This window comes from Cinclus cinclus, chromosome 1 (assembly GCF_963662255.1).
Source record: "Cinclus cinclus chromosome 1, bCinCin1.1, whole genome shotgun sequence".
Classification (NCBI taxonomy): Eukaryota; Metazoa; Chordata; class Aves; order Passeriformes; family Cinclidae; genus Cinclus; species Cinclus cinclus.
In genome coordinates, this window is record NC_085046.1 from 80705116 (window position 1) to 80727884 (window position 22769).

Below are 22769 nucleotides of genomic sequence, written 5' to 3' on the forward strand. Positions count from 1 at the left end.
GTAAGGCTGGCGAGCACCCAGCCCAGTGTGCAGGGAAGGTAAAGCCCGCTGCCCCTCGGGCAGGGCGCGGCGGGGAGGGACAGGGGTGTTCCCGCGGCCTCCCGCCGGCAGGCGGCGCCCGCGCCCCTCAGGCACCGCGGCATTCCCGGGCTTTGTTCCCGCCGGCGCAGGCTGTCAGCCGGGCTGGGCGGGGCCGGCACACGGCTGCTTTACCGAGCACCGAAACTTTGCGTTATTTACACATTGCGGCAAGCAAGGGCATCAGCCTTCATTGGTTGCAAATTACGTAACTTTTATGTTAATCGCTACTCAACCCCCACGGGCTGGCTGAGTCTCTCGCCTCTCCTGTTAATCAGTCCGCGGGCGCGGTCCTTCCCTCCACGTGAGCCTGGAGTCCGTTCTCCGTGGGTGGCCAATGAGCCGGCGGTCACTGCCGGGATTACCATTCCCCAGTTACTGCTCAGCCCCGCTGACTCCGCTCCTGCTGGCTCTCGTCCGGACAGCCCATCCAACTTGGGACTGTGTTCCCTATTCCTTAAAATTCTTACCAAGCATCCGATGCTCACAATGCAACTGAGTAATCGTAACTCTCCAGCTACCGGCTACTCGATTTAAAAAAACCCAAAAAGGCGACGCTCGACTCGGACCCCTCCGCGCACCCTGCAGGGCTCGGTGCCGCCCGCTCTGAGGCGGGCCCGCCCCTCCGCGGTCACGGGGCCTCCAGGCCGGCGCAGCCATGGCGGCTCCCGGCGCCGTGTGGCTCGGCGGGGACGCGGTGAGGCGGCGGGGTCTGAGCGGGGCAGGCCGGCGGGGCTGACCTGACCTGACCTGACCCGACCCGACCCGACCCGACCTGACCTGACCTGACCCGGCCCGTGTCCCCTCGCAGGTGGAGTGGGTGCTCTGCCCCTACGACGTCCATCACCGTGTCCCCCGCGCGTCGCTGGAGAAGCACGCGGCGTCCTGCCGGCTCCGCAGGATGGGATACTCCGCCGAGGAGGAGGTGGGAGCGCGGCTCGGGAAGCGGTGCACGGGGCTGGCGCTGCTGCCCTGGGCGCGCCGGCTGTCGCCGCTCGGCGGCCCGGGCCTTGACCGAGCGCTTTGGTCCCGCAGGCCGAGATGTACGACTCCAGCTTTTTCTACGAAAACCTGAAGGTTCCCACCGTCGCCATGGGTGAGCGGCAGCGGGGGCTCCGCCTGGCGGGGCGGCACACACGGCTGGGGATGAGGAGAGACCCTCGGGGAGGCGCAGAGGGTGACGGGCTGAGGGGAGATCCTGGGTGGGACAGGGATGTGGGACTAAGGAGTCCGGATCCTCACGGTAACTTTACACACCCGAACTGCCTTGGCAGCTGTAAACTCCCCAAGACCTCCTGAAAACCTTGAGCGTTTCAGTTAGTAGGTTACTTTTCTCAAATTGTAAATTACAATTTGCCTTAATTTGCCGTTTTATGCTTCTGTCACTGTGTAAATTCTACTCTGTAGGTCACTTTTATATTTTCGTCTTAAATCCAAGGAGGTTCTGTTTTATCCTCTTAGGAGTTTCTTCCTATATTCTCAGTCCCCACTCTTGCATCAAATGTAGAGAGTGTTAAAATGCATGCTTAGGTGGGGAAGCTGTAGAATTTGGAGATAAAGCAGTGGTACAGAGAGCAATATACATACATTTTTTTCCCATATCCTTGTAACCCAGAAATATATTTTTTCCTTAATTTTCTCCCCTCATTTTAAATATGTAGTAGATGAAAATTACATTTTTAGTTCAAATGTCCCCTTGTACATGAATGAAACTATGACGTTCTGTACTGTACTGTAAGTCTCAGAGATTGGGGAATAAAGAATAACCCTTGAGAGCAAGTTCTCAAGTACCTGAGAACTTGATGTAAAAGTTGTATGATTTTATTTTCTTCTCTACTGCAGATAAAGATCTACAGTTTCACATTGTTAAGCAGGCTAGAGCCCAAAGTGCAAAGGAAGGTGCAGGCTACAGTGAAGGTAAGGAGCAAGCAAATAGTCACATGATTCACCATGTTCTCCTGTGGAAAACTGCTCTTGTCTCCCTCCTTGCTGCTTCCTTAATTCCACTGAGAACTGCTGTGAGGAATTTCAGTTAATTTATTTTGAATATACTTCCCCCTGCATATCTTGGAGCATAATTACTTTCTGTACTTGGGGCAACTAAATGAGAGGCTTTGAGTCTGTTGTGCTCATACCTCTATTACATTCAGGACTGAAGAAAACAAACAACGTGTGTTACTGTGTTGGACTGTTTCAAGACTGAATGAAGAAGTTGTATAAGGACCATTTGCACGTTTGCAAATGTGATGTTGTCCTTTGTTGCTGCTCCAAGCTCGCTAATTCCTTTCTGTTTCATTTTTCGGTGGGTTTTGTGACCAGCCAGGGGACCAGGCTAGGACAGAGTCTTTGAGGGTTCAGACTTAGACAAAGTAGAAAAATACGGCTCCCTGTGGAATCTGTAGAGCTTTAGTATATGGTTGAGAAATTACTACAGCACCTGAAAGAACATTTGCTCCCTGCAGGCTTTGGTTTGTTAAACATATATGGGTGGAAGGAAAAGGGGCACCACAACTTTTCTGACAATGAAATACAGCAGCACTTGCTCGGACAGTTTTTTATGTTTTCATTGTTTCTCTGGTGTAGCAAATAGAGGCTTAATGAACAGTTGCTTGGGAGGGAGATTTTCTGGGATGAGCACTGTGTTTTGAGCATGTCAGGTGCATTTCCTCTAAATGGAAGTGGGAACTCAGTAATTTGATAGAAGCACATCTAAGTAGAGAAGCAGCAGATAAACCCTTTGTGGTGTGGTTCATTGCATAGGTGCATGAGTGAGCCACTAGATGCCAGTGTTCACTGCCCAGATTTCCCTACAAGCTTTCCTTTCTCTGAGGATAACATTAAAACTGGATCAGTGGTTTTCATTGTGGCAGCTTGGCCTGTTGTAAGATTTACTGACTTGTTTGTTCAATTTAAAGTCTTTGGCAACAGAAGCAAATGAAAAATAATTTTCCATTGTAAATTTCCTTTTGACTCACTGTCTCAAAGGAAGTGATTTTCTTCCTTTGTTTTCTTTCTTTTTTTCAATTCTAACCATTTTTAGAATATTAGCCTAGCTTCATTGTTGAAAATAAAACTGGTCTTTTTCACAAGTTGTGTAATCCCTGTAAAATCACAAGCATGTAATTATCAGTGCATTTTTATGGACTTCTGTGATGCTGTAAGAACAGTACATTTTAAAAAGAGACTTCTAGTTTTTGTTTAAATCCATTTGTTCATGTTAGAACAGTTGTTGTTTAGGTTCCAAGTACAGTAATAATGAAATCTTGTATTTTAGGTTTGTTTGTAGAATTCTTGTGTTTTCTCTTCCTCTTGTTTGGTATCTTTAGTGATAGTAGGATGTGAAAGATTGCCCAGCTTCATTAAGAGCTGAATAAACTGGAAAAGCTCTAGGTTTTCTGTTGTGAAAGATGTTGCATACACCCTTCTTATGTGTTGGCTCTTATGTCTCCTTGGAGATGTGTGGGATTGTGTTGGGAGAAGCAGGATTATGGAGGTCAGATCAATGGTTGCTGGAAAATTGAGTTTTTGACTAAAATGTTTTTTTGCTGGCAATGTCCTGGAGCACAACCTGTATTGCATCTTATATCTTTGGCGAAGTCACTTAACTGCTGTTGCAATGGATTGAGAATTGATTGATTTGTTTGGAGGCATATGTGTTTTAACTGGGGAATGGGAAAGAAGAGTGTGCAGGCAGTGCATTTGTTTCCATAACTTGAAGTCAGTTATCTGAACTGATCTGGAGCACTTTGAAAGTGCCTTTGTAGTCCTTTAAGCTATAAATTCCTATGACAGTCTATTATAAAAGCTCTGTAGAGAAGGTGACTGTGTAAGCGAGACTGATTTACACATTGCTTGGTTATCTAGTCTAGAAGCTTTCATTCTTGTTGGCAGAACAGGTATTTTGCAGCTAGTACTTTACATAACATTTTAGGAATAAGATAACCCCACAAGTTAGAGCTGTAGCCTCTCCTGATTTATCTTGTAATCCAAGAGCTGGAACTCATGGGAAATTACAGAGGGTCATTTTTATCTAATCTAGTACAATTCCTTCATGGCATATGAAAACTGTATCTGTGTAAGCAATCAGGAGGGGTTATACAGTGTGGGGCTTGGGAGGGATCTTTGAACAGTTTTTATCTTTTGAAATTAAGAAATTAAGAAGGCTGAAACTTCTTACAGATATATAGGGGAAGGATGAAAACAGCCTGGGAGATTACTGCGCTGTTTGTTTGTTGAGCTTCTTGGTATTTTCTTGCATAATTATGCTACTTTACAAGTAACAGCACTCTGTCCAACCTCCAGGATCTTACTCATTACTGCCCATAGAAGTTCCTCAAAACCACAAGCGTTTCACCTGTGACCTGACCCAAGCTGACCGCCTTGCTCTTTACGATTATGTTGTTGAGGAAACAAAGAAACAGAGGTCTAGATCCCAGATAATGGAAAATGACAGTGATCTCTTCGTGGATTTAGCAGCAAAAATCACTCAAGGTTTGAAGAATGTTCTGTTGTTAAAATTTATGGCTCAGAACTTTCAGTTTGTCCGGTTACATGAGTTTTGTTGAAAGCCAAACAGAATTGGTTGTACTTTTTTTTTTTTTTTTTTTTTTTGGTATCACAAAATGCTAGTTTGGTCTCCTTTATGATGTTTTCCTTCTGGGAAAGTCTCCATGCTCTGCTCTTGACACATGTATTGTGTATCTCAGGGGATGGATCTTTTCTTTTTGCAGCTGACTCCAGGTTGCTTAATGTTGCTAATGTGCTGTGCAGCTTGGAACAGTTATTTGCTGTAAGATATGATGAGGTTAAAGATCACTTAAGAGTAAAAGCTGAACTCCAGAGGTTGGCAGTCATCCAGGAGGAGCTCTTGAGCAACATACTTTGATGGTGGTCTGGGACCTCTCATCCCTGTTGAGTCATGCCAGTTTGTAACTATACCAAGTGCAGCAAAAGCATCAGTATCACCCTGCAGGCTCTGCTGTGCTGAGGAGGTGTGACAGTGCTTGTCATCTACACAGGCAAATTTTTACAGAATCTGGCTTTCTCATTCTGTCTTACTGTAATAGTGGCTTTGAAAACATGACCTGTATGTAGAAGGTGTTTGACCAAATCACAAGCCCATATATTGGTTTAGATCACAGTTTAGAGACTGAGATCACATAACAGCGTTTGCTTGGTGGCTTTTTACTTGTGTATAAACAGCCAACAAGAAGGCTGGGGAGGAAGCTTGAGATAAAATCACCACAGTTACTAAATACAGGAGGAACTTGAGAAAGAACACAATTATTATATGTTCCTGAACGTATAAAGTCTGCATATCTGCAGGTGCTAGCATCCTGCTAATGGCAGTTTGTTTTACTCCCAATTTTTTGCTAGATGATAGTCAGAAAGGTCCCAAGTCCCATCTTGAAATTCTGGCTGAAATGCGAGATTACAAAAGGCGGCGGCAGTCATACAGAGCCAAGAATGTTCATATAACAAAGAAGTCCTACACTGAGGTGAGATTGGGGGGAAAAAAAGGCTTTTTTTTACACAGAAGTGTTTATTACGTATCAGCATAAACAATTACATACTCTTCCAAGGACAAATAATACGTGTCTTTCTCTGCGTCTTGTATCCTGCTTTATTATTGTTGCAAACTGTAGAGGAATGTTTTTGGTTTGTTGCAGAAAGTTACAATGAATGAGCATTTCTAACTGCTGAGTTTTGAATGTGAAAATGCCAGCAAGATATAGGTCACTGTCATAAAATGGTGCTGTTTAAATTTATTTAAATGCTGAAACATTTTTCTGCAAATAAGACTTTCCATTCAAACATCTGATGTACAGGGTTTGGGGGAGATTTTTGTGAGGTTTGGGTTCTTTTGAGATGTTTACAGTTTGTCTAGTGCTAGTTCAGGCACTACTATGACATGTTTGTTTTTAACATATCTTAATCTCCAGGTGATTCGGGATGTGATTGGTGTACATATGGAAGAACTCAGCAATCAGTGGCAGGAGGAGAACAGGTTGGATAATGCAGAGATATCTGAAGGAGGGAAGTTGAAGTCTTCAGGAAGGTATGCCACAGCTGACAGCTTTTTCAGGCATGGAACAGATTGCCATTTTATCTTGCTACATTCTAATAGCACATACCAACCTTATCTGAGTCATATGCAGTTTATTTTATTTTAATTCTGTTAAGTCTTGCTTGAGAAGCTCTGCCTGCATGAAAGATGGAGGAAAATTATCAAGTATCTTTCTTTCAGAGATAAGTAGGTTAGTTGCAAGTGATTCAGCTGAACAGGTAATTTCTGGTGGAGCTGCGGGATGAATAGTGCTCCCTCTGTTTCCAAGTGTTTATGTATGTTGAAGCTGGGTACAGAAGGACACTTGGAAATACAAATACACAATTTCTTACCCTTCCCTACCACATGACATGTATTAGTTATATTACACCTCAGAGTAAAGGTTTCCATAACATAATAAATATGGGGAGGCTTTACAGTTCTTACCCCTGCAAATTCTGCTGTGCTATTTAGGAGTGTGTTTTAGCTATACATATTTCTGCTGTGTCAAGCAACACTGCACACCCTTCTCAGTGTTTGTCATTGAAGTAAACATGAAGTCATGACCTAGTAATTGCCTATTTGTGCCTCTTCAGCAGCTCTTTGAGAGGAGAATGTTTTTGAAACACACTAGAAAGTGACACTGTTCCCAGCATTCAAATGAAGATGAATGGGTGACAGAGCACTGGAACAGTCTGCCCAGGGAGGTTCTGGAGTCTCCCTGTTTAGAGATATTCAAAAACCACGTGGACACATTCCTGTGTAACCTGCAGTAGGTGACCCTGCCTTGGCAAGTGGAGTGGAGCAGATCTCCAGAGGTCACTTCCAACCCCAATACTTCTATGCTTCTGTCAGATCAGGACTTAGGTTGTCCAGCTGTAGGTTGCAGCTTAAGACAGGTGGTTGAAGAGTTAAAGATTTCAAGCAGAACAGAATGAACCCCTTCTACGGCCTCCTGTTTCACAAGCAGATGTGTTAAGACTGAGGAGCAGCGTTTATAGGAAATAATTGGATTAAATAGTGTGCCGAGATATGCACATGAGATATGCATACAGACTTTGGGCCTCTTTTGGGAGGTACTGTATTTCTTAGAGAGATAGAAAGGCTTAATAAAAGATATGTCCTCTGTCTTACATCATTAGTAAGTCATTATATTACAAAACTGGTACTGGAAACAGTGACTGTGAAACTATTTTTGTTGACTAAAATCACTTAAGTTTATTTTCAGAAGGGAAGACAGGCGGTCAGCTTCAGTGGACTCACGGCATTCCGGGGGAAGCAGTAAGGATACAGAGTGTGTGAGACACAGGAGAGACACCAGCAGGAGTCCAAGTAAACGAAGAAGGAGTCGTGAGAGAGGCAGAGACTCTCGGAGAAAAAGAGAGAGGTGAGCAGGAACAGTGACAGCTGACTCTTACTTCTGAATCAGGCAGCTGTAGCCTTTTCTATGAGACTTTAGTGGAGAGGCTGAGAATATCTAGTCCAGTTAAAAGGCTAGGCTAACCTCATGTGCAGTATGACAAGTCAGTGGCATGAGGCTACTAATACTAAACAAAACATGCTGTAAGATCATAAACTGTGATCCAGACTTCAGAATTTACTATCACATCTGAAAACCAGCACTTTCTGCAGCATGCTGCAGGACAGCAACAGTACTGTAACAGGCTGTTGATTTTACTCCTTGATCAACATGGTTAAATGGACAGTATGTTTCTCATCCACAACTAAGTGCCTGTCATGTCTAATGCTTATTTCTGATCTAGTTTGCTCTAGACCTTAATAAATAGTATTTGTTCCACTAATATGTATACACTAGCCTTTCCTTAATAGATGCTTCAAAACAATGCTGTTGCTCTTCAGTACTTCTGGACATACAGTTTAGCAAAAGAAAACAAATCTAGGCCACGCTTCTGATACTTTCAACAAGAACATATTTACATCTGCAGGACCACAGCTGTGTGGGACCTGTGTTTGAGCAGACATGAGGACTGTTGTGTAGAAGAAATGCGGCCTTGCCCCTCATGTTTGGGTAAATGCATTGCATAACTGTGTGGGTGGCAATGATGGCTTGTCTCAAAATTGGCTTCATTACACCATGATGCCACTCATCCTAAACTAATTGCCACCCTGGCACTGCATGACAAGGTTTGATTAAAGCAGCATGGAAAATAAACTGTCTAAAAGCAGTGTACTTTCTTTCCTTAGAGGACAACATGACTACATTTAATGAGAGCTTTCCATTTTCCCAGTTGTTTTTTTTCTCTTCTGATTCTCACTGTGAGCCTAACAGCCCACACAATATTTATGTTTTTGTTTCAGGGATGAAGACAAGTATCACAACCATAAAAGAAGAAAGTAGAAAGAGGAGCCTGATGATTTTGTTCATCAGCTGTTCAAAACATAACATCCACAAGAACTACTGTTATTGCTGTTTTGCCCAAGACAGTAAAGATGTGCACATACTATTGGTGTTACATTGCACCTGTGCTGCTTGGAGACAAAAAAGTGCTAAGGTCTGCCAGGATGGAAGCAGTATATTTCAGATAACGTGTAAATCTGTACCATTTATACATCTGTTAATAAATTATATTGATCTCTCATGTCTTTGGGTTATTCTGACAAGGCTGAAGAATAAAATTTATGAGAGGTTGTACTTACTCACCTTCCTGGCCCATAGGTAGTGGATATAGAACACAGCTAATTCTTAGAGTCCAGATCAGTTACAAACAGGGAGAGAGCTCCCCCTCCTTCCTAACACTGTGTCACCTCTAGGTGACATTGCCTACTTACAGCATGTACCAGAGGGCAGATTTCAGAGTTCTCCAACTGGCTAAAACATCTTCAACTACAACTACTTCAACTACTAAATTATAAAATACTTCAACTACTAAATGGACAATAACACAAAAGTTAGTGTTCCCAAGCTCATGATCAAAGAAAATTTGGATCAACAGAATCTGTTAAAGGTGATGAGAATGTAGCTCTCCACAGAAGCTAGCAGGGAGGAACCAAGGACACTTGGAATATTGCTGAGTACCATATTCAAGCATCAGGTGCATTTCCTTCCATCACTAACCAGGAAGACTTCCCATCCTGTGGACTAACATACAGATATTTGTGATAGAGGTTGGTAAAACAGACTTAACATGCAGATAGATATTAAGGATGTGCAGTTCTGTTTATTCCTCACACAATCTACTTTAGCAGTCACCATCAGCCAAGCTTCTTGCCTTAAAGTAAGCAACTGTAAGAGAACAAGCTTGCAGATCCATCTTTCCTAAAACATTTCTGTTTGATCAATGCGCCAGGAAGGAGCACTCTATGTTGCTCCTGGTTGTGGCCTTCTCAGTCAAAGGGAATCTTTCCAGTTTTAGTGTAGCCTCTAGTATCCTCTTTCATACCTCAGTTGTTTCTGCAGTTAAGTGTGATTATCTGTCGCAAAGCATTTGGTCTAGTTTTGATGGATTGAGGCTTCTATACCTGCTACAGCAGTCTAACCAAACAACTCTGTGTCAGGTATTCCTTGCCTGTGTGACAAATGCAGTAGCTTTGCCTCTCACAAAGAAGATATAGTTTAAAACAGCTTTATTTAGACAAGTTTATCCAAAAATGAAAAAAGATACTTAAGTTCTGAAAGGGTTCTAATTGGAGAGAAAACAACATGGAACCACTGCAGTCCTTGCATTGATTTTGTCTACCAGCTCAGCCACAGGGTTCTGATTAAGTTCTTTCAGTAGGGTTTGGTAAAACTTTGTTTAAAGAGAGGATGTCCAGGCAGACAAGACAGTCCAAGGACCAGCTGTATTTGTGCCAGAGTCAAAATGAAGTCAGAGCTACCAGAAGCATAATGAGAAATGCTCCAATTACAGCTGCCCTGGCTTAACTGAATTCCATGTTTTACTTAACAATCACTTATCAAATGTAGGTTGGAAGCTCAGTAACAGAACAACTTTTGCTCAATATAAGCAGATGAGTGACAGGGTCGCTCCCTAGGGGTGCCCATCAGTATCTGAGAGGCAGGAAAACAATATAACCATGTATTCAATTAACATCCTCTGAAGGGCCATCTCAAGAGGAGGACAAAGAAAAGGAAATGCCAGAGAAGAGGATCACACTATTCTGTGCAAATTATAGTACTTAGAACACAAATTATTTTCTTGAACTTATTTATTCCTTCTTTTTTTTTCCCTCTCACCTCATGCTGAAGAGTAGGGTTGATCAATAAAATATGAAGGAGTATGGCAGGAAGTGTCTGATCAGCACCATGCCAGAGTGTTTGTCCCTGGAAAGGAGTAAGCCAAAATTTTTAAATGGCACTTTCACATGGTAAATCCTAGTGTCTTGGACAAGATACAAATCAGGACTATAGGCAATCCAAGCAAAAGGGGTATGATTAAAAAGTGGTTCTTACTAAAAACTGTCAATCTGATAACTAATGATGAAACAGTTCATTTGTATGCTCATGTTTTGGAGCACCCATGAGCTTGGAGCTGGTGGTAATCTAAGACAGTGTATGGAGTTTGCATGGCAATGTTTTTTGGGGGGAGGTGGGGACCACAGAGGTGCCTTCTGAGAGCTCCTGAGAGAAGCTTCCCCCATGTTCACCAGAGGCAATGCCAGACAGCTCCAGGACAGACCCACTGCTGGCCAGGGCTGAGCCCAGCAGCGATGGTGGTAGTGCCTCTGGAGTTGTGTCAGCCCACCACGCACACAGAACAATTCCAGAGACATGGTAGAAACAGTTAAGTATCTGTACGCAAACATGCTACGCAGCCAGCTCATGGAGGACAAGCCTTTTACAGATCTTTTTAAATTGGTGTATTTCATGTGACCTATGTGTGACTATGGATACAATGAGAGAACTCCATCTCTCTGGTTTATTATCTGTGTTAAATCAAAGGAACAGCCCAGAAGATGCTGCGGGTTCCAGAAGCAGTAATATGAAGATGTTACAAGCCTGTCTATAACAGCTTCCTACAGAGAAAATTATACCACCATATAGAGACTTCAATACTTCAGAGAAAGACTGATAAGTAACAATTTAACAGTGCAAATGCTGAAGTTGACAAAAAATAACTCTGTATACTTTCAATACAATCTTAGTCAATCCTTAACTCCAGTCATCATGGCTTGCCCAAAAGAAGATGGACTATTCACCTGAAATTAGAGGCTTATGGAGAACCCTGAGGCAACTGATGCATTAAAATTCTGTGCACAGATTTTTACTTACGCTTGTTCTTTAATTCCTAGGAGGAATACTTTAGTTTCTGTCTTTGATATCTCTCCATCAATACTGGCCAAATATGAATAAAGGAATGAGAATGTTTCGAAGGGAATTCGAGCTGCTCCACCTTCTGGGTCTCTTGTTAGGATCTCACAGGCCTGTTTCATTGAACTTAGTAAGGACTGCAGAGGATTCCGGCAAGAAATGAAAGAAAAAGTATCAGAGCCCTGAACATCCTTCCATACCATGACAGAATCCACACTGTAAACCATTAAAAGGGAGGGTAAATGAGATTAAGGTTTTATCATCGTTGCCTAGCTTTAAACCCCAAATTTACTCTCTTAGTGCAGGTCCAAGGATGGAAACAATAATGTAGTTCTAGTAGCAACAGGAGTAAAAATTACCAGAATCTTGTGATGATTAAAGACTGCATAGGGCAATCTGAGCTCTCACTCCCTAAGGACCAAACTGCTTAGCTCTGCTACTGTAAAAACTCCAACCTCACTATCTAGTAGAATAACTTTTTCTGTGTGTGTATATTACCTCAGTGGTTCTAAAGGAATTCTCAGCAGCAGTTAAGACAGGCAAATCTATAACCTCCAGAAAATGAATAGAGATTTGGTGATTTTATTATGATATTATATTGTCTATTTTTTAGATTATATTTTGGCTGATATTTACTGTTTCCTCTATCTCTATGCAAGTTCCATTTTAATAGATAGTAGAAAAAGCACAGAGGCAAAAAGCATTTAAAGAATTTTTCATTTTAGTCGAAGGCCAGTAACATCTACCTTTAAAAAAATGCCTCAAACTACTAGTTCCAAATATACTTTGAAAAAAATCCTTCCTTTAATATGGTGTTGATAATTCAGTGCCCTATTCATGCTGAGCTACATGGGGAAAAGTGTGGGAAAATTCAGCATTGAGTTTCATTCAGTCAAAGACTGGTTGGATGCTATTAAAGAAACAAATAAAACCACACACACTATAAAAGCACAAAACCAAATCCACACAGGCTTTCTTCAACCTGATTTTTTTTCACTGCAACTTTTCCCAAATTTACTCTTACATTTTCATTAACAAGCAAGCAATGTCTATGTAAAAAGATAGTATTTCCTAACAGTAGAATAACAGTATTTAAAATAAACACAGTATCTTTTTAAGATCTAGAACACAAGCCAGAGAAGTGTCATCTTACAATCCTTTAACAGTTTTACTTAATTTATCTCCTCCCCTGGGAACCTGCTCAGGGAAAAGAGAGCCAGCTGATTCTATGATGGCCGACTTTACATTTTGCATTTGGCTACTTCTCTGCTGCCCTTTCTGGTCATGCCACCCCAAACTGCCATGGCTTCTCTCTCACAACACAGCAAAGTTATTTATATTTATTTTTCCCATCTTTGAAAGACAATTGAACAGGCTACCTTTGTGGTCATTTCTCCAAGGCTTTTGTAAAAATGTATTGGTGCTTTACAAAAGATTCTTCAGACTGATGCTCTTAGTAAGTTCAAATTTGTCTTCTCTTGTATCTTAACTGTGACCCTGTTTGACTGTGAATACAATTTACAGCTGCAGGAAATGAATGTACATTCCCTGTGTGTTTCTTTCTCTCTGGTTTAGGAAACTGAGGTTTAGGTTTCATTATGTAGTACTGAAATCAAATAATTCACTTAATATCCAAAAGGACTGTGGGATGGTGAAATTTAGTCTGTCTAGCTCCATCAGAATGCTGTTCCTGTGACTCCATTTTTGGTTTTGGTTTGTTTGGATATTTTTTGCAGGGAGGGAAGGGTTATTGTTTTTTAGATAAGTAATGTTGCTGTTACTATTTTTAAATTAAGAAAAGAGCCCATACTAAGAGATTGTTTTGGGAGAGAGACTGGAATCAAGAAATAAAAATTTGAAATAATGACTGACTGACAGACAGACAGACAGATAGACAATTGCACAATTGCATCCCCAGGCCAGGTTAACATTTGGGGCTTTCAGATATCACAACATTCACAAAATATTATTTCACATATATTCTCTTTTTACTACTTCTTCTTCCCTAGTGTAGAAATCATTAGAAGTATTGTACTTTATAAGAACATCAGCTTAATGCATTTTATAATCTTTCATTCTGTTGAAATGCTCTGTTGGGATTTTATTACTGATATTAAAAGAATTAAATGTAGCTGTAGGAACATTAAGTACTGCTGAGAAAATTTAATTGGCTACACAATCAATTAAAAATTGGTTGTTTAATTTCTCCCTTCAGTTCTCCTTCATGGACATTTACACTGATGCCATCAGCATAATTCCTCCATCATCCTCTCTCACACAGTACGAGCTCCCTGCAAACATGCTTGCTCTTCTACTGCCACTCCAGTGAACTGAGGACTTAGCCACCCCTCTGGTTAAGTTCCCCAGACTAAAATCTGATGGGCAAAAGAAGTAAACATGCAAGTCACTTTGCCAGCTGCTGGAAAAGCAATCACCATTCCCCAAATCCACCTGCATTAATTGTTCTATGGTCTATCTTGTACACGGATCCTAGACAACTACTTGTGTTTGAATATGAGGGCTCCTGCTGTGAACATACCCCACCAAGCACACTGCACCCAAGTGCCAGAAACTTCATCCATTCCACCTCCTCGCCAAAACTGTCCAGTTGCAGGATAGCTCCCAGCTGCTCCTCTGGCAAGCCCAAATGCTTCCATTTTTCTTTCAGTTCTACAACAGTCACCATGCCTTTGGAAGAAAGCTTTGAACAAAATCATGGTACCAGAATAAGAACTCTGAAAACCAGAACGAATTTAAGAACACAATCTTCCCAAAATACCTCAAATACTTGACAGTCTCCCTCCCCAGCCATCTCCAATATATCAGCATTGCTCAATAGCATTGTGCATTTGATAAAGAACAGCTTGTACCTGTTTGTGCAACACCTTAAGGAGTCCTGGGGTCAAACCAGCATCTTTTTTCTCTGCTGCTAAGGGCATTTCAAGCCTCTCCTTCACAGGAAGGGGTTCACCTTTAGACAAGGCTGAAAAATACCTAAGTGAATGGGAAGAACAACACACCTCAATGCCCACGGCCATTACAAACTGCACAGAAGTAAATCCTCTTACAGTTCAGTGTAAGAATCTGCAGGCTGCCCCACAGGAGCAGCAGCACCTAGCTGTCTGCCTACGTGCACAACTCCCATCTTCCTGTACCCAGAAACCACAATCTTAGACTCTACTTGCTCTTTTCCGTGACACGCTAATAATTCTTAAGGCATTTAAACTGTTTTGTGCATGATAAATGCAGCTCTTTTGATTGATGAACCTGAGGGTTCATCTGTTTAACATTCCCCTCATGCACTACCCAAAATGTGTATCTGCCTAGTCACATTACAACTCTCTCCTCAGCATTTCTGCTATTTCTGTCCACTCCAAAATAAAATTTAAGAATAGAGCATAAAGGGCATTGGATGCACATCCTTTTAATTATAAGGTTGCCACAACCTTATGAGCTGACTCTGTTTTAACTGGCTAGCAATCTGAATTGTGCAAGGAAAACTCAGTTTTTATTCAGGTGCATCTAATTTACAAGTTTCTCCACTTGTCCTGCCTCATCTGCCCTGGTCACCCATATGCATGTCCATGCTGTGCAAGTACCTGCTAAGATACACAGCAGGCAACATTCCAGAACTGATGTGGTGTGACTGTATAGAAAGAGATGCACAGTATGTATGTACATATTTTGCCCGGCTGCCTCTGCTCTTGCCAGCCCGGTCCCAGCAGGCTCCAGCGACAGAGGCAGCCACCCCTAACCTCCATCACATTCCTAAGAAATGCCACACCATTTTAAGGTGGTCCTGCTGGCTTTCTCCAATGCTGCAGTGGTAACAATTCAGCTCCAGATTATTTTCTTTTTAACAGACCAGCTAGACTCCAGTCTGGCTTTGTTAACAGCCTCCCCTCCCCTCATATACATGGTACGGACGTTTTCAAATTCCCCCCAGCTGAGAACACCTCAAAGATACCTTTCAAGAGTTTGCCCACACAAACCATAGGACAGGAAAAAAATTATAGTGAGCAGTTGAGGTAAAAAAACCCCCAAAAACCTAGATGTTAAATGAGAAACATTTAAGCATCTAAATCAACTTTACAGTGAGAGATTTATTATGTGGATTATCACTTCAAAGGTGCAATTTTTCAGGTACTTTTCTCAGAAAGAAAGAAGATAAACTAACCAAGCTTAATAATTAGAAAGCCAATGTCTATTTTTTCCTTTAAATTCCAAGAACTGAATGTCAGATGAGAGAAGAAAAACCAAACCAAACCAAAAGGAAAAAGTGATGGTCTTTCAGATAGAAAAACTAATAACAAAAAGCAAATTAAGATGGAAATCCAGCTATTTTAGAAGTAAGCCAGCCCGAAATCTCAAGGAAACAAAATAAATAAAATACCACACTATTTTTAAAAGGCTTACATGCTGCATTAATACACAGAAGTGTACATGCAACGCACATGCTGATGTAATATTCAAAGCTACACCCAGTATACAACAAAAAGGAAAGTGAGGTTTGGAGGGTCCATACATACAGCTCTCTGCTGTTAGATGAACATCATACTTACGCAGCTGCCCACTGCAAAACATCATAAGGCTGAGTCCTAATAGCAGCTTTAGTAAATTGCTTCAGAATACTGGGTAGCTCCGGGGGGATTTTGATCTGCTGAGCACAGAACATGGTTTCTGGAAGAGGCATGGTGCCCAGTCAGAAGGACCTGAAAGAAATAAATCAGCGGTTCACTGATGCAGAGAGTGAATGAAAAGCTGTGTGTGCACATGGGAATGAACAGTGCCTGTCCCCAAACTGCCTCCTGTCCTACTAGATAGCTGGGGCTGCTGGAGAGCTGGAAGGGTAAACAGACAAGCCTTGAGTGACTCTAAAAGGCTTTGTGGCCACACCAAGTAAAACACTGTAGCTTGGGTGCAGCTGGGTGAGGAGAACTACTACTTCAGTAGTAGAGAGTTTTAAACTGATTTTTCTCCTCAAACCTACCACAACAAAAAAATTGTCAATTGGGTAGTCCAGACAAGTCACACCACACATGCCAATATGAAAGGTATCTACATTGACAACTCACTACTGCATGCCAAGGAAAATCTTGGCATTTTTGTACAGATGCCAGAGTATGCAGATGACCAAGTTTCTACTGCATTTATGTATTCAAAAACACCGTAGCAAAAAGTCACTAATGTCACTAAGCTCGTGACAGACTTTATGTCAAACAATTGCAGCGATGAACAAAATATTGATGTGTGCTGCAAGCACATATCACACTTTGCTCATACAGCTCTACAGGTGTGTTTGTCTCATTCAGGATCTAACTCATTTGTTGCAAGGAATCCTGTTCCCCAGGATTCAAAAGAAGGTACAGAAAAAGGCTATTGTATGGTCCTTCTCCCATCATAGCAATGGGGCACATTTGGTGGGAAACTCTCCTCATAATTTCCAGGACAAAATATGGCACGCTTAAGTTGATTTAGCAACAAGAACCTAAAACAGTTATTTGCAGAAAGGAAGAGCAGTAACAGGAACTGCATCAAGAAAGGAATCAATGTAACAGAATCCTCTATCCTTACAGACTTCTTTAAGATAAGAGTACCTGGCAGGTGGCTTTCTCACATGAATTTTCCTGTAGTAGAAAATAAAAAATGTATAAGCCAGTGATAGAGCAATGGAACTGCTGTGACTCAAGGCTTCTTTGAGGATCAAACCATATTTAGAACTTCATTTATGGAGAAATGCAGACAAGGTACAGCACCTTCACCACTCCAATGCAGCCAATTTGCATCAGGAACAGACATCAAAGTGTGCATTTAATTACCACATCGGTCACGCATTTTCAGTAATGATTCAAATACACAGCTCTAGCCAACAAACTGAAGCAGAAGGCAAAAAAACTCTTAGGATTTCAGGACAACAGAAAAACTTTGAGGAAGGAATACAGGTGTGTGTGCATGTACCCTTGGGAAGCAGACAAATAAAAGAATAAAAATATAATCAGGAAAAAAAAAAAGCAGTGCAAGAGCTGCTTTTCTACAGTAAGCCAATAGTCACAAAGTCTCACAGGAGGGCAGAGGTTGCCAGAGACTTCTTGGAGGTCAGCTGGTCTGACTCTCTACACAACCTATGAGCAGGGTGCCCAAGAACCATGTCCAGGTACACTTCACGAACCTCCAAGGATGGAAACTCCACACCCCCGTGGGCAACCTGTCACAGGGAAAAAGGGTTTCTTGATGTTCTGCAGGAACCTCCTGTACATATACACACATGCAACCCTAATAATCAAAGAAAAGCCCAGCTAGGTCAGGCAGCCTCTGCACCCCTTCACCACCGTCACTCTGTAATGCGCTACTTTCGCTATGACAAAGATCAACTCATCGCTTTCATTTCCTGCTAGCTCTTATCTTCCATTTGTTTTTCCTCCCAGGCACCCCAAGGCAGCCCCAGGTGCTCAGGAAACAAGGCCAAGGAGTGTCCGCACGCAGGCAGGACTGGCCGAGCCGCGGTCGCCTGCGGCCCACCCGGCCCGAGCTGTGGGGAGGCAGCGCCGGCAGGCACGGGCCCCGGGCGGCCGGAGGGAGCCCAGGGCCGCCCCACGGCCCCGGACACGCCGCTGCGGCCGCCCCGGGGCTCGGGGAAAGCCCGGGCACGGCCCCTCACCTGCCGCACTCCGCGGCCCTGCTGCTCGGCAACGAGGAGGGACGGGCCGGGCGCTGGGCGGGGAAAGACTCGATGGCGGCGAGCTTTAAAGGGCAAGAGCAGCACCTGCTGTGTACTAACTTTTGAAAAAAACCCAAACGTGGATGCGGGGTTGAGTCCACCATTAATTAATTCACAGACGCCTGCAAGGTGGGTCGGAGCGGGCCGCAGCGTACAGCGGCTGAACATGAAGCAGCAGTGGGGCCCAGGTGGCCAAAAAGGCCGGTGACATCCCGGCCTGTACCAGCAGTAGTGTGGCCAGCAGGATGAGGGAAGGGATTCTTCCCCTGTAAGCGGCCCTGGTGAGGCCACTCTTCGAATCCTGTGTCTTCTCACTTCAGGGAGAACTGGAGAGTGTGCAGGGTAAAGTGACAAAGCTGCTGAAGGGGCTGGAGCACAAGTCCTATGAGGAGCAGCTGGGAAAGCTGGGGATGTTTAGCCTGGAGAAGCAGAGTCACGGGGTTGACCTTATTGCTCTCTACAAATGTGTGAAAGGAGGCTGTAAGGCAGGTGAGGACTGGCATCTTCTCCCAGACAACCACTGACAGAGTAAAAGGGCATAGTCTTAAGCTGTGGCAGAGGAGATTAAGATATTTATGTTGGACATTAAGAAGAATTTCTTCACAGAAGAGGCAATTAGACAGTGGAAAGGTCGATCCAGGGAGGTGGTAGAATCACCATCCCTAGTGGTGTTCAAGGAAAGATTGCATGTGGCACTTAGTGCCATGGTCTAGTTGCTGTGGTGGAGTTCAGTCATAGGCTGGGTTTGATCTCAGAGCTCTTTTCAAAATTAATTGATTCTGTGACCATTTAGCACCATGTTATTGGCAGAGCCCATGGCGGGGAGGCTGGTTCCTGCAGTGCCTGGGTTCCCTGCAGCCTGCTGGTCCCTGCATGTCCCCTGGCCACAAGGATGCTCTACTGGATGAGCAGTGTTAGGGTGGCATGTCCATCTTGCCTTTGGCATTCTCACACCTCCTTTCCTGGTTTGGATGAAATGTGAAGAAAGGCTGACTGAGCTGAAAAAGAGACAGGGCAATGTATCCTCAAAAATTCCATTTACTCACAGCAGCTGCTACTTCCAAAGACAGCTCAGCCACAAGCAACCTCCGTTGGTCAGGCTCCACAGTCCTGGACATTCAGAATAGCAGCACCACAGAGTCTGCCACCACCAAGAGCAGCACAGCCAGTGCCAGCTGCTTCTCAGCACCTCCTGGTCCAAATTGACATGAGGCAGCATGGGCTCTCCCACTGCTCCAGAATGTAAGGAGCCAAAGTGCCCTCTCTTCCACAAAGTCTTGGTGGACAGCTACAAGTCTTCTGTCCACTGCAGATAAAAACAGCACCAGAGGCAACCTGACTGGCATCCTCTGTGGAGACACCGGCACACCTCTTGGTTAGAAAGCAATACCCTGTCTGTACCTTCTAACAGACTGCCCGAGCACTCAAATCAACTTGGTAAATAGGATTAATTGCTTCATAACGCCTTCATAAGCCATTGCTCCACAGAAACTTGGGTGCTCAAAACAGGCCAAGGAGTTACTGCAGATGCACAGAACCTTATTTATAGCCAGGCCTTTTTAATCCACCTCATGTCTCCACTGATGAACATGCAAGGCCATGCAGGACAAAGATAAGATGGTGGGTTCCAGAAAGCAATAAGCACACATTTTAATAACTGTTTAATCTTTCATTAAACACAAATACTTGGCATAAGCTACAGACTAATTATTTGGCCTCAAAATACTTTGCAGATTCCTGTAACTAATGAAAAAGCAAACTTCTGACATATGACATATGTTTCTAACCCTTAGTTGTTTTAAAGCATCTACTCTTTTAAGAACACTATAGCAAGAAAAATATGAAGCGAACATTATCCTGCAGGAGCTTATATAATAGAAATCGACCTGATTAAACAGTGCCGTTTTTCAAAAGTGTCTTGTGATAACAGATAAGCAGCAAGTATGATATCTCTCATCTCTGCTCCTTGCACACACTCAAAACTATCCTTAAAATGCTCAAAAAGTAAATGTCATACTCTTAGTTCTTCCAGCAATTTGGTCCAGTGCACTGAAATCATGTGTAAAGCTGCCACACTGTTTTATGGCAAATCGCAGCAGGTAGGTGGAATTTTTTTTCTGTATTCAATGAAATGTATTTTCATAGAATCACAGAATGGCCTGGGTTGGACCTTACAGATCACTTAGTTCCAACCCTCCTACCACATGCATGAGCACTTTTACTAGACCAGGCTACTCAGAGCTCCATCTAACCTGGCCTTTAACACTTCCAGTGATGGGGCAGCCACATCTTTTCTGGGCAACCTGTTACAGTGTCCCATCACCCTCACAGTAAAGAAATTTCTAACATCTAATCTAACCCTACTCTCTTCCAGTTTGAAGCCATGCCCCCTTGTCCTGTTACATGCTCTTGTAAATACTCTCTTTATATGAATCTATGCTGCTTCCTAGAGGTATTTCCTCCCACTGTATAATACCGTATCTTGTATATAAAGAACATTTAAAAGTATATCCACTGATGTAATTGTTGCTTTATAGCAGCACTGCCAGAAGTGTTGCTATAAAGCAGTATACCTTAGAATTTCTGCTGCTTCCTACTTCCATGACTCCTGCTAACACAGTCAAAATATCCCATGGACTCTCCATTCTAATCCAGCACTATTTTTAGATCACATTCCTTACCTAACTCTAGCAAGTCACTTATGCAATTTGTATCTGCTGAACATTGCACACCAGTGCAGCTCTTCACTATTTAGGTTCTAATACAGAAACTCTAGCCAATACAAATAAAAGAGCTTTGCAGTGTTCTCTGGTTCTGTAAGCAATGAGGAATTCTAAGTGAAACTAATATCCTTTTCCAGGAAAACAAACAGCCCTTGAAATGCAAGCAGTGTTAAATCCCACCCCCTCCTCCCACACCTGATGTCAGACACCTCCAGATGTTTGATTTCACCTTCTACAGGGGAAAATGCAGCTTGGGTGTTGGCCAGTACTCAACAGCCAAGAGCTAAATGGCAGGTAAGCAGATAAGCAGAAAAACTGATATGCAGAACTGTGAAATACTTTTGCCATTACTCCATCTCTCAGTATAATACTGAACTAAAAACATTCAGTTTATTTTGAAACTGTATTTGACCTCTAGAAATACAATCTTTAAAAATTTTCCATTATTGAATAACTTTGATTTCACCATATATTTTCTCAATTTATTATTACTTTTTTAATTAAGAAATTAAAACCAGAAGCACAGTTTAAAAAATTGCTGTTAACTATGCAATTTAGTTCCAGCTACTAATTAAGAGAGCTCTAACTTACCATTATGCTTCGTAGCAGTTGTTTCCTCATCCGTTTCAGAAAACAGCTTCATTTATTTTGCATCCTGAACTTCATTACACTACCAAGATTCAATTCATTGTTTAATGTTTTTACTATTTGTACCATCATTTCTGCCAAGAACCTCACTCATTGCCCAGGCTGTACAGTGCCATAATTCCCAAGGCAAGCAGAATAAGAACACCGACCCTACCACAAAACCTTTCCAATCTAGATGTAGTAAAAGGAAACAAAATTATGCTGATCAGCATGGTAGGCAACCAAAACCCAATCATTTGTGCTTTGTGAGGTATAGGCCTCTGTGTGGCTTTTTAGAGTTCTCTGAAGAATAGTGCAGCTGCTGTCAAGATTTTTATGAAGACTTTTATGCAAGCATAGGGGAAAGCAAGGAAAGAATTAATGCACTCAACTGAAAAGTGATGTGAACACTGTAATAGGTTGGAGTTGGCATCTTACCGAGGAAGTCACTGACACAAAGCACTTACAGGTACCGAAAGTACCGAAAGGCCCTCAGAAACAAAATCAAGTAACTTCAGCTTACTCAACAGAGAAGGGGCAGACAGAAAAGATGCAGAGCTTAAACTATTTTTAATCAATATAAAATAATCTGTGTAAAAACAGTCAAAGCCATGCTGCAATGAACTTCTTTCAATATGCACAAGATCGCTACAGAGCCATCTGACAGTTGTTTTATGAAGGCCTGTAGAACTAACAACAGCATTAGATTCTCAATGCACAAAGGGGACACAATTGAGCCAGTACACACCTCCAACCCCTCCAGTCAAGACCAAGGTCAACACAAATTGTGGTGAAAGAGTGTACACGCGCGCACACACACACACACTCTTTCCAACTTGAAAAGTAACAGGAGCTCACACCACTCTGCATCACTCCAGCACAGATGGAAGCTGCTGGTACAGTGCTCATCAGCTGTCTCAGAAACAGCCACTTAACTTGCAAGCTTACTTACCAAATTTATATGATAGGAGAGTACACAGCACACAATAAGGCAAACCACTGAAATTTAAAACAATTTATAAAGTACTGTTATTTAATTCCTGTTCTATACAACCTCCATATTCTTTCATAAAATGTGTAAAAATAAGGAGATGAAATTTCTGGAAAGTTCACAATGGACAGTTCTGGAAACAAACTTCACCTGCAATCTGTAAAGCAGTGCAAATGCCAGCACAACAGTTGGATTTGAAACCAGATTTCCATAAAATAAAAGCAAATACAGATAACGTAAGCTACATCAAAATAGCTGCAGTTCACATTGCATGACTGGCCTGATTTTGTTATTTTCTTTAATGACCTGTAAAACAC

General features: G+C 42.5%; 2 protein-coding genes across 3 annotated transcripts; one reads left to right on the plus strand and one right to left on the minus strand.

Annotated features, from left to right (window-relative positions):
* Positions 1–736: 736 nt before the first annotated feature.
* SNRNP48 (small nuclear ribonucleoprotein U11/U12 subunit 48) lies at positions 737–8765 on the plus strand. Of its 2 annotated transcripts, XM_062499744.1 has the most exons (9): positions 737–775; positions 890–1003; positions 1114–1174; positions 1921–1995; positions 4381–4569; positions 5455–5576; positions 6021–6136; positions 7347–7511; positions 8444–8765. In XM_062499744.1, exons 1-9 carry the CDS (start codon positions 737–739, stop codon positions 8481–8483), a joined length of 921 nt encoding a protein of 306 aa, XP_062355728.1. In that variant the 3' UTR covers positions 8484–8765. The 2 variants fall into 2 exon arrangements, with proteins under 2 accessions (XP_062355728.1, XP_062355736.1); XM_062499752.1 differs by lacking the exon at positions 737–775 and having other exon boundaries at positions 912–1003; positions 7353–7511.
* A 1574-nt stretch (positions 8766–10339) lies between these two features.
* On the minus strand, positions 10340–16090 carry ROPN1L (rhophilin associated tail protein 1 like). Its single transcript, XM_062499763.1, has 5 exons — positions 15956–16090; positions 14264–14387; positions 13933–14094; positions 11355–11530; positions 10340–10406 (listed from the first exon to the last, which is right to left on the minus strand). Exons 1-5 carry the CDS (start codon positions 16084–16086, stop codon positions 10343–10345), a joined length of 657 nt encoding a protein of 218 aa, XP_062355747.1. The 5' UTR covers positions 16087–16090; the 3' UTR covers positions 10340–10342.
* Between the last annotated feature and the right edge of the window lie 6679 nt (positions 16091–22769).

Bases quoted from the DNA above. Each gene is read 5' to 3' on its own strand.
- SNRNP48 (XM_062499744.1), top strand. From the start codon at position 737: ATGGCGGCTCCCGGCGCCGTGTGGCTCGGCGGGGACGCG. The intron at 1,175-1,920 runs GTGAGCGGCAGC...TCTCTACTGCAG, and splicing joins GGTTCCCACCGTCGCCATGG to ATAAAGATCTACAGTTTCAC. The intron at 6,137-7,346 runs GTATGCCACAGC...ACTTAAGTTTAT, and splicing joins AAGTTGAAGTCTTCAGGAAG to TTTCAGAAGGGAAGACAGGC.
- ROPN1L (XM_062499763.1), bottom strand. From the start codon at position 16,086: ATGCCTCTTCCAGAAACCATGTTCTGTGCTCAGCAGATCAAAATCCCC. The intron at 11,531-13,932 runs GTATGTTCACAG...AATCCTCTGCAG, and splicing joins GGTGCAGTGTGCTTGGTGGG to TCCTTACTAAGTTCAATGAA. The intron at 10,407-11,354 runs GTAAGTAAAAAT...ACTCCTTTCCAG, and splicing joins CTAGGAATTAAAGAACAAGC to GGACAAACACTCTGGCATGG.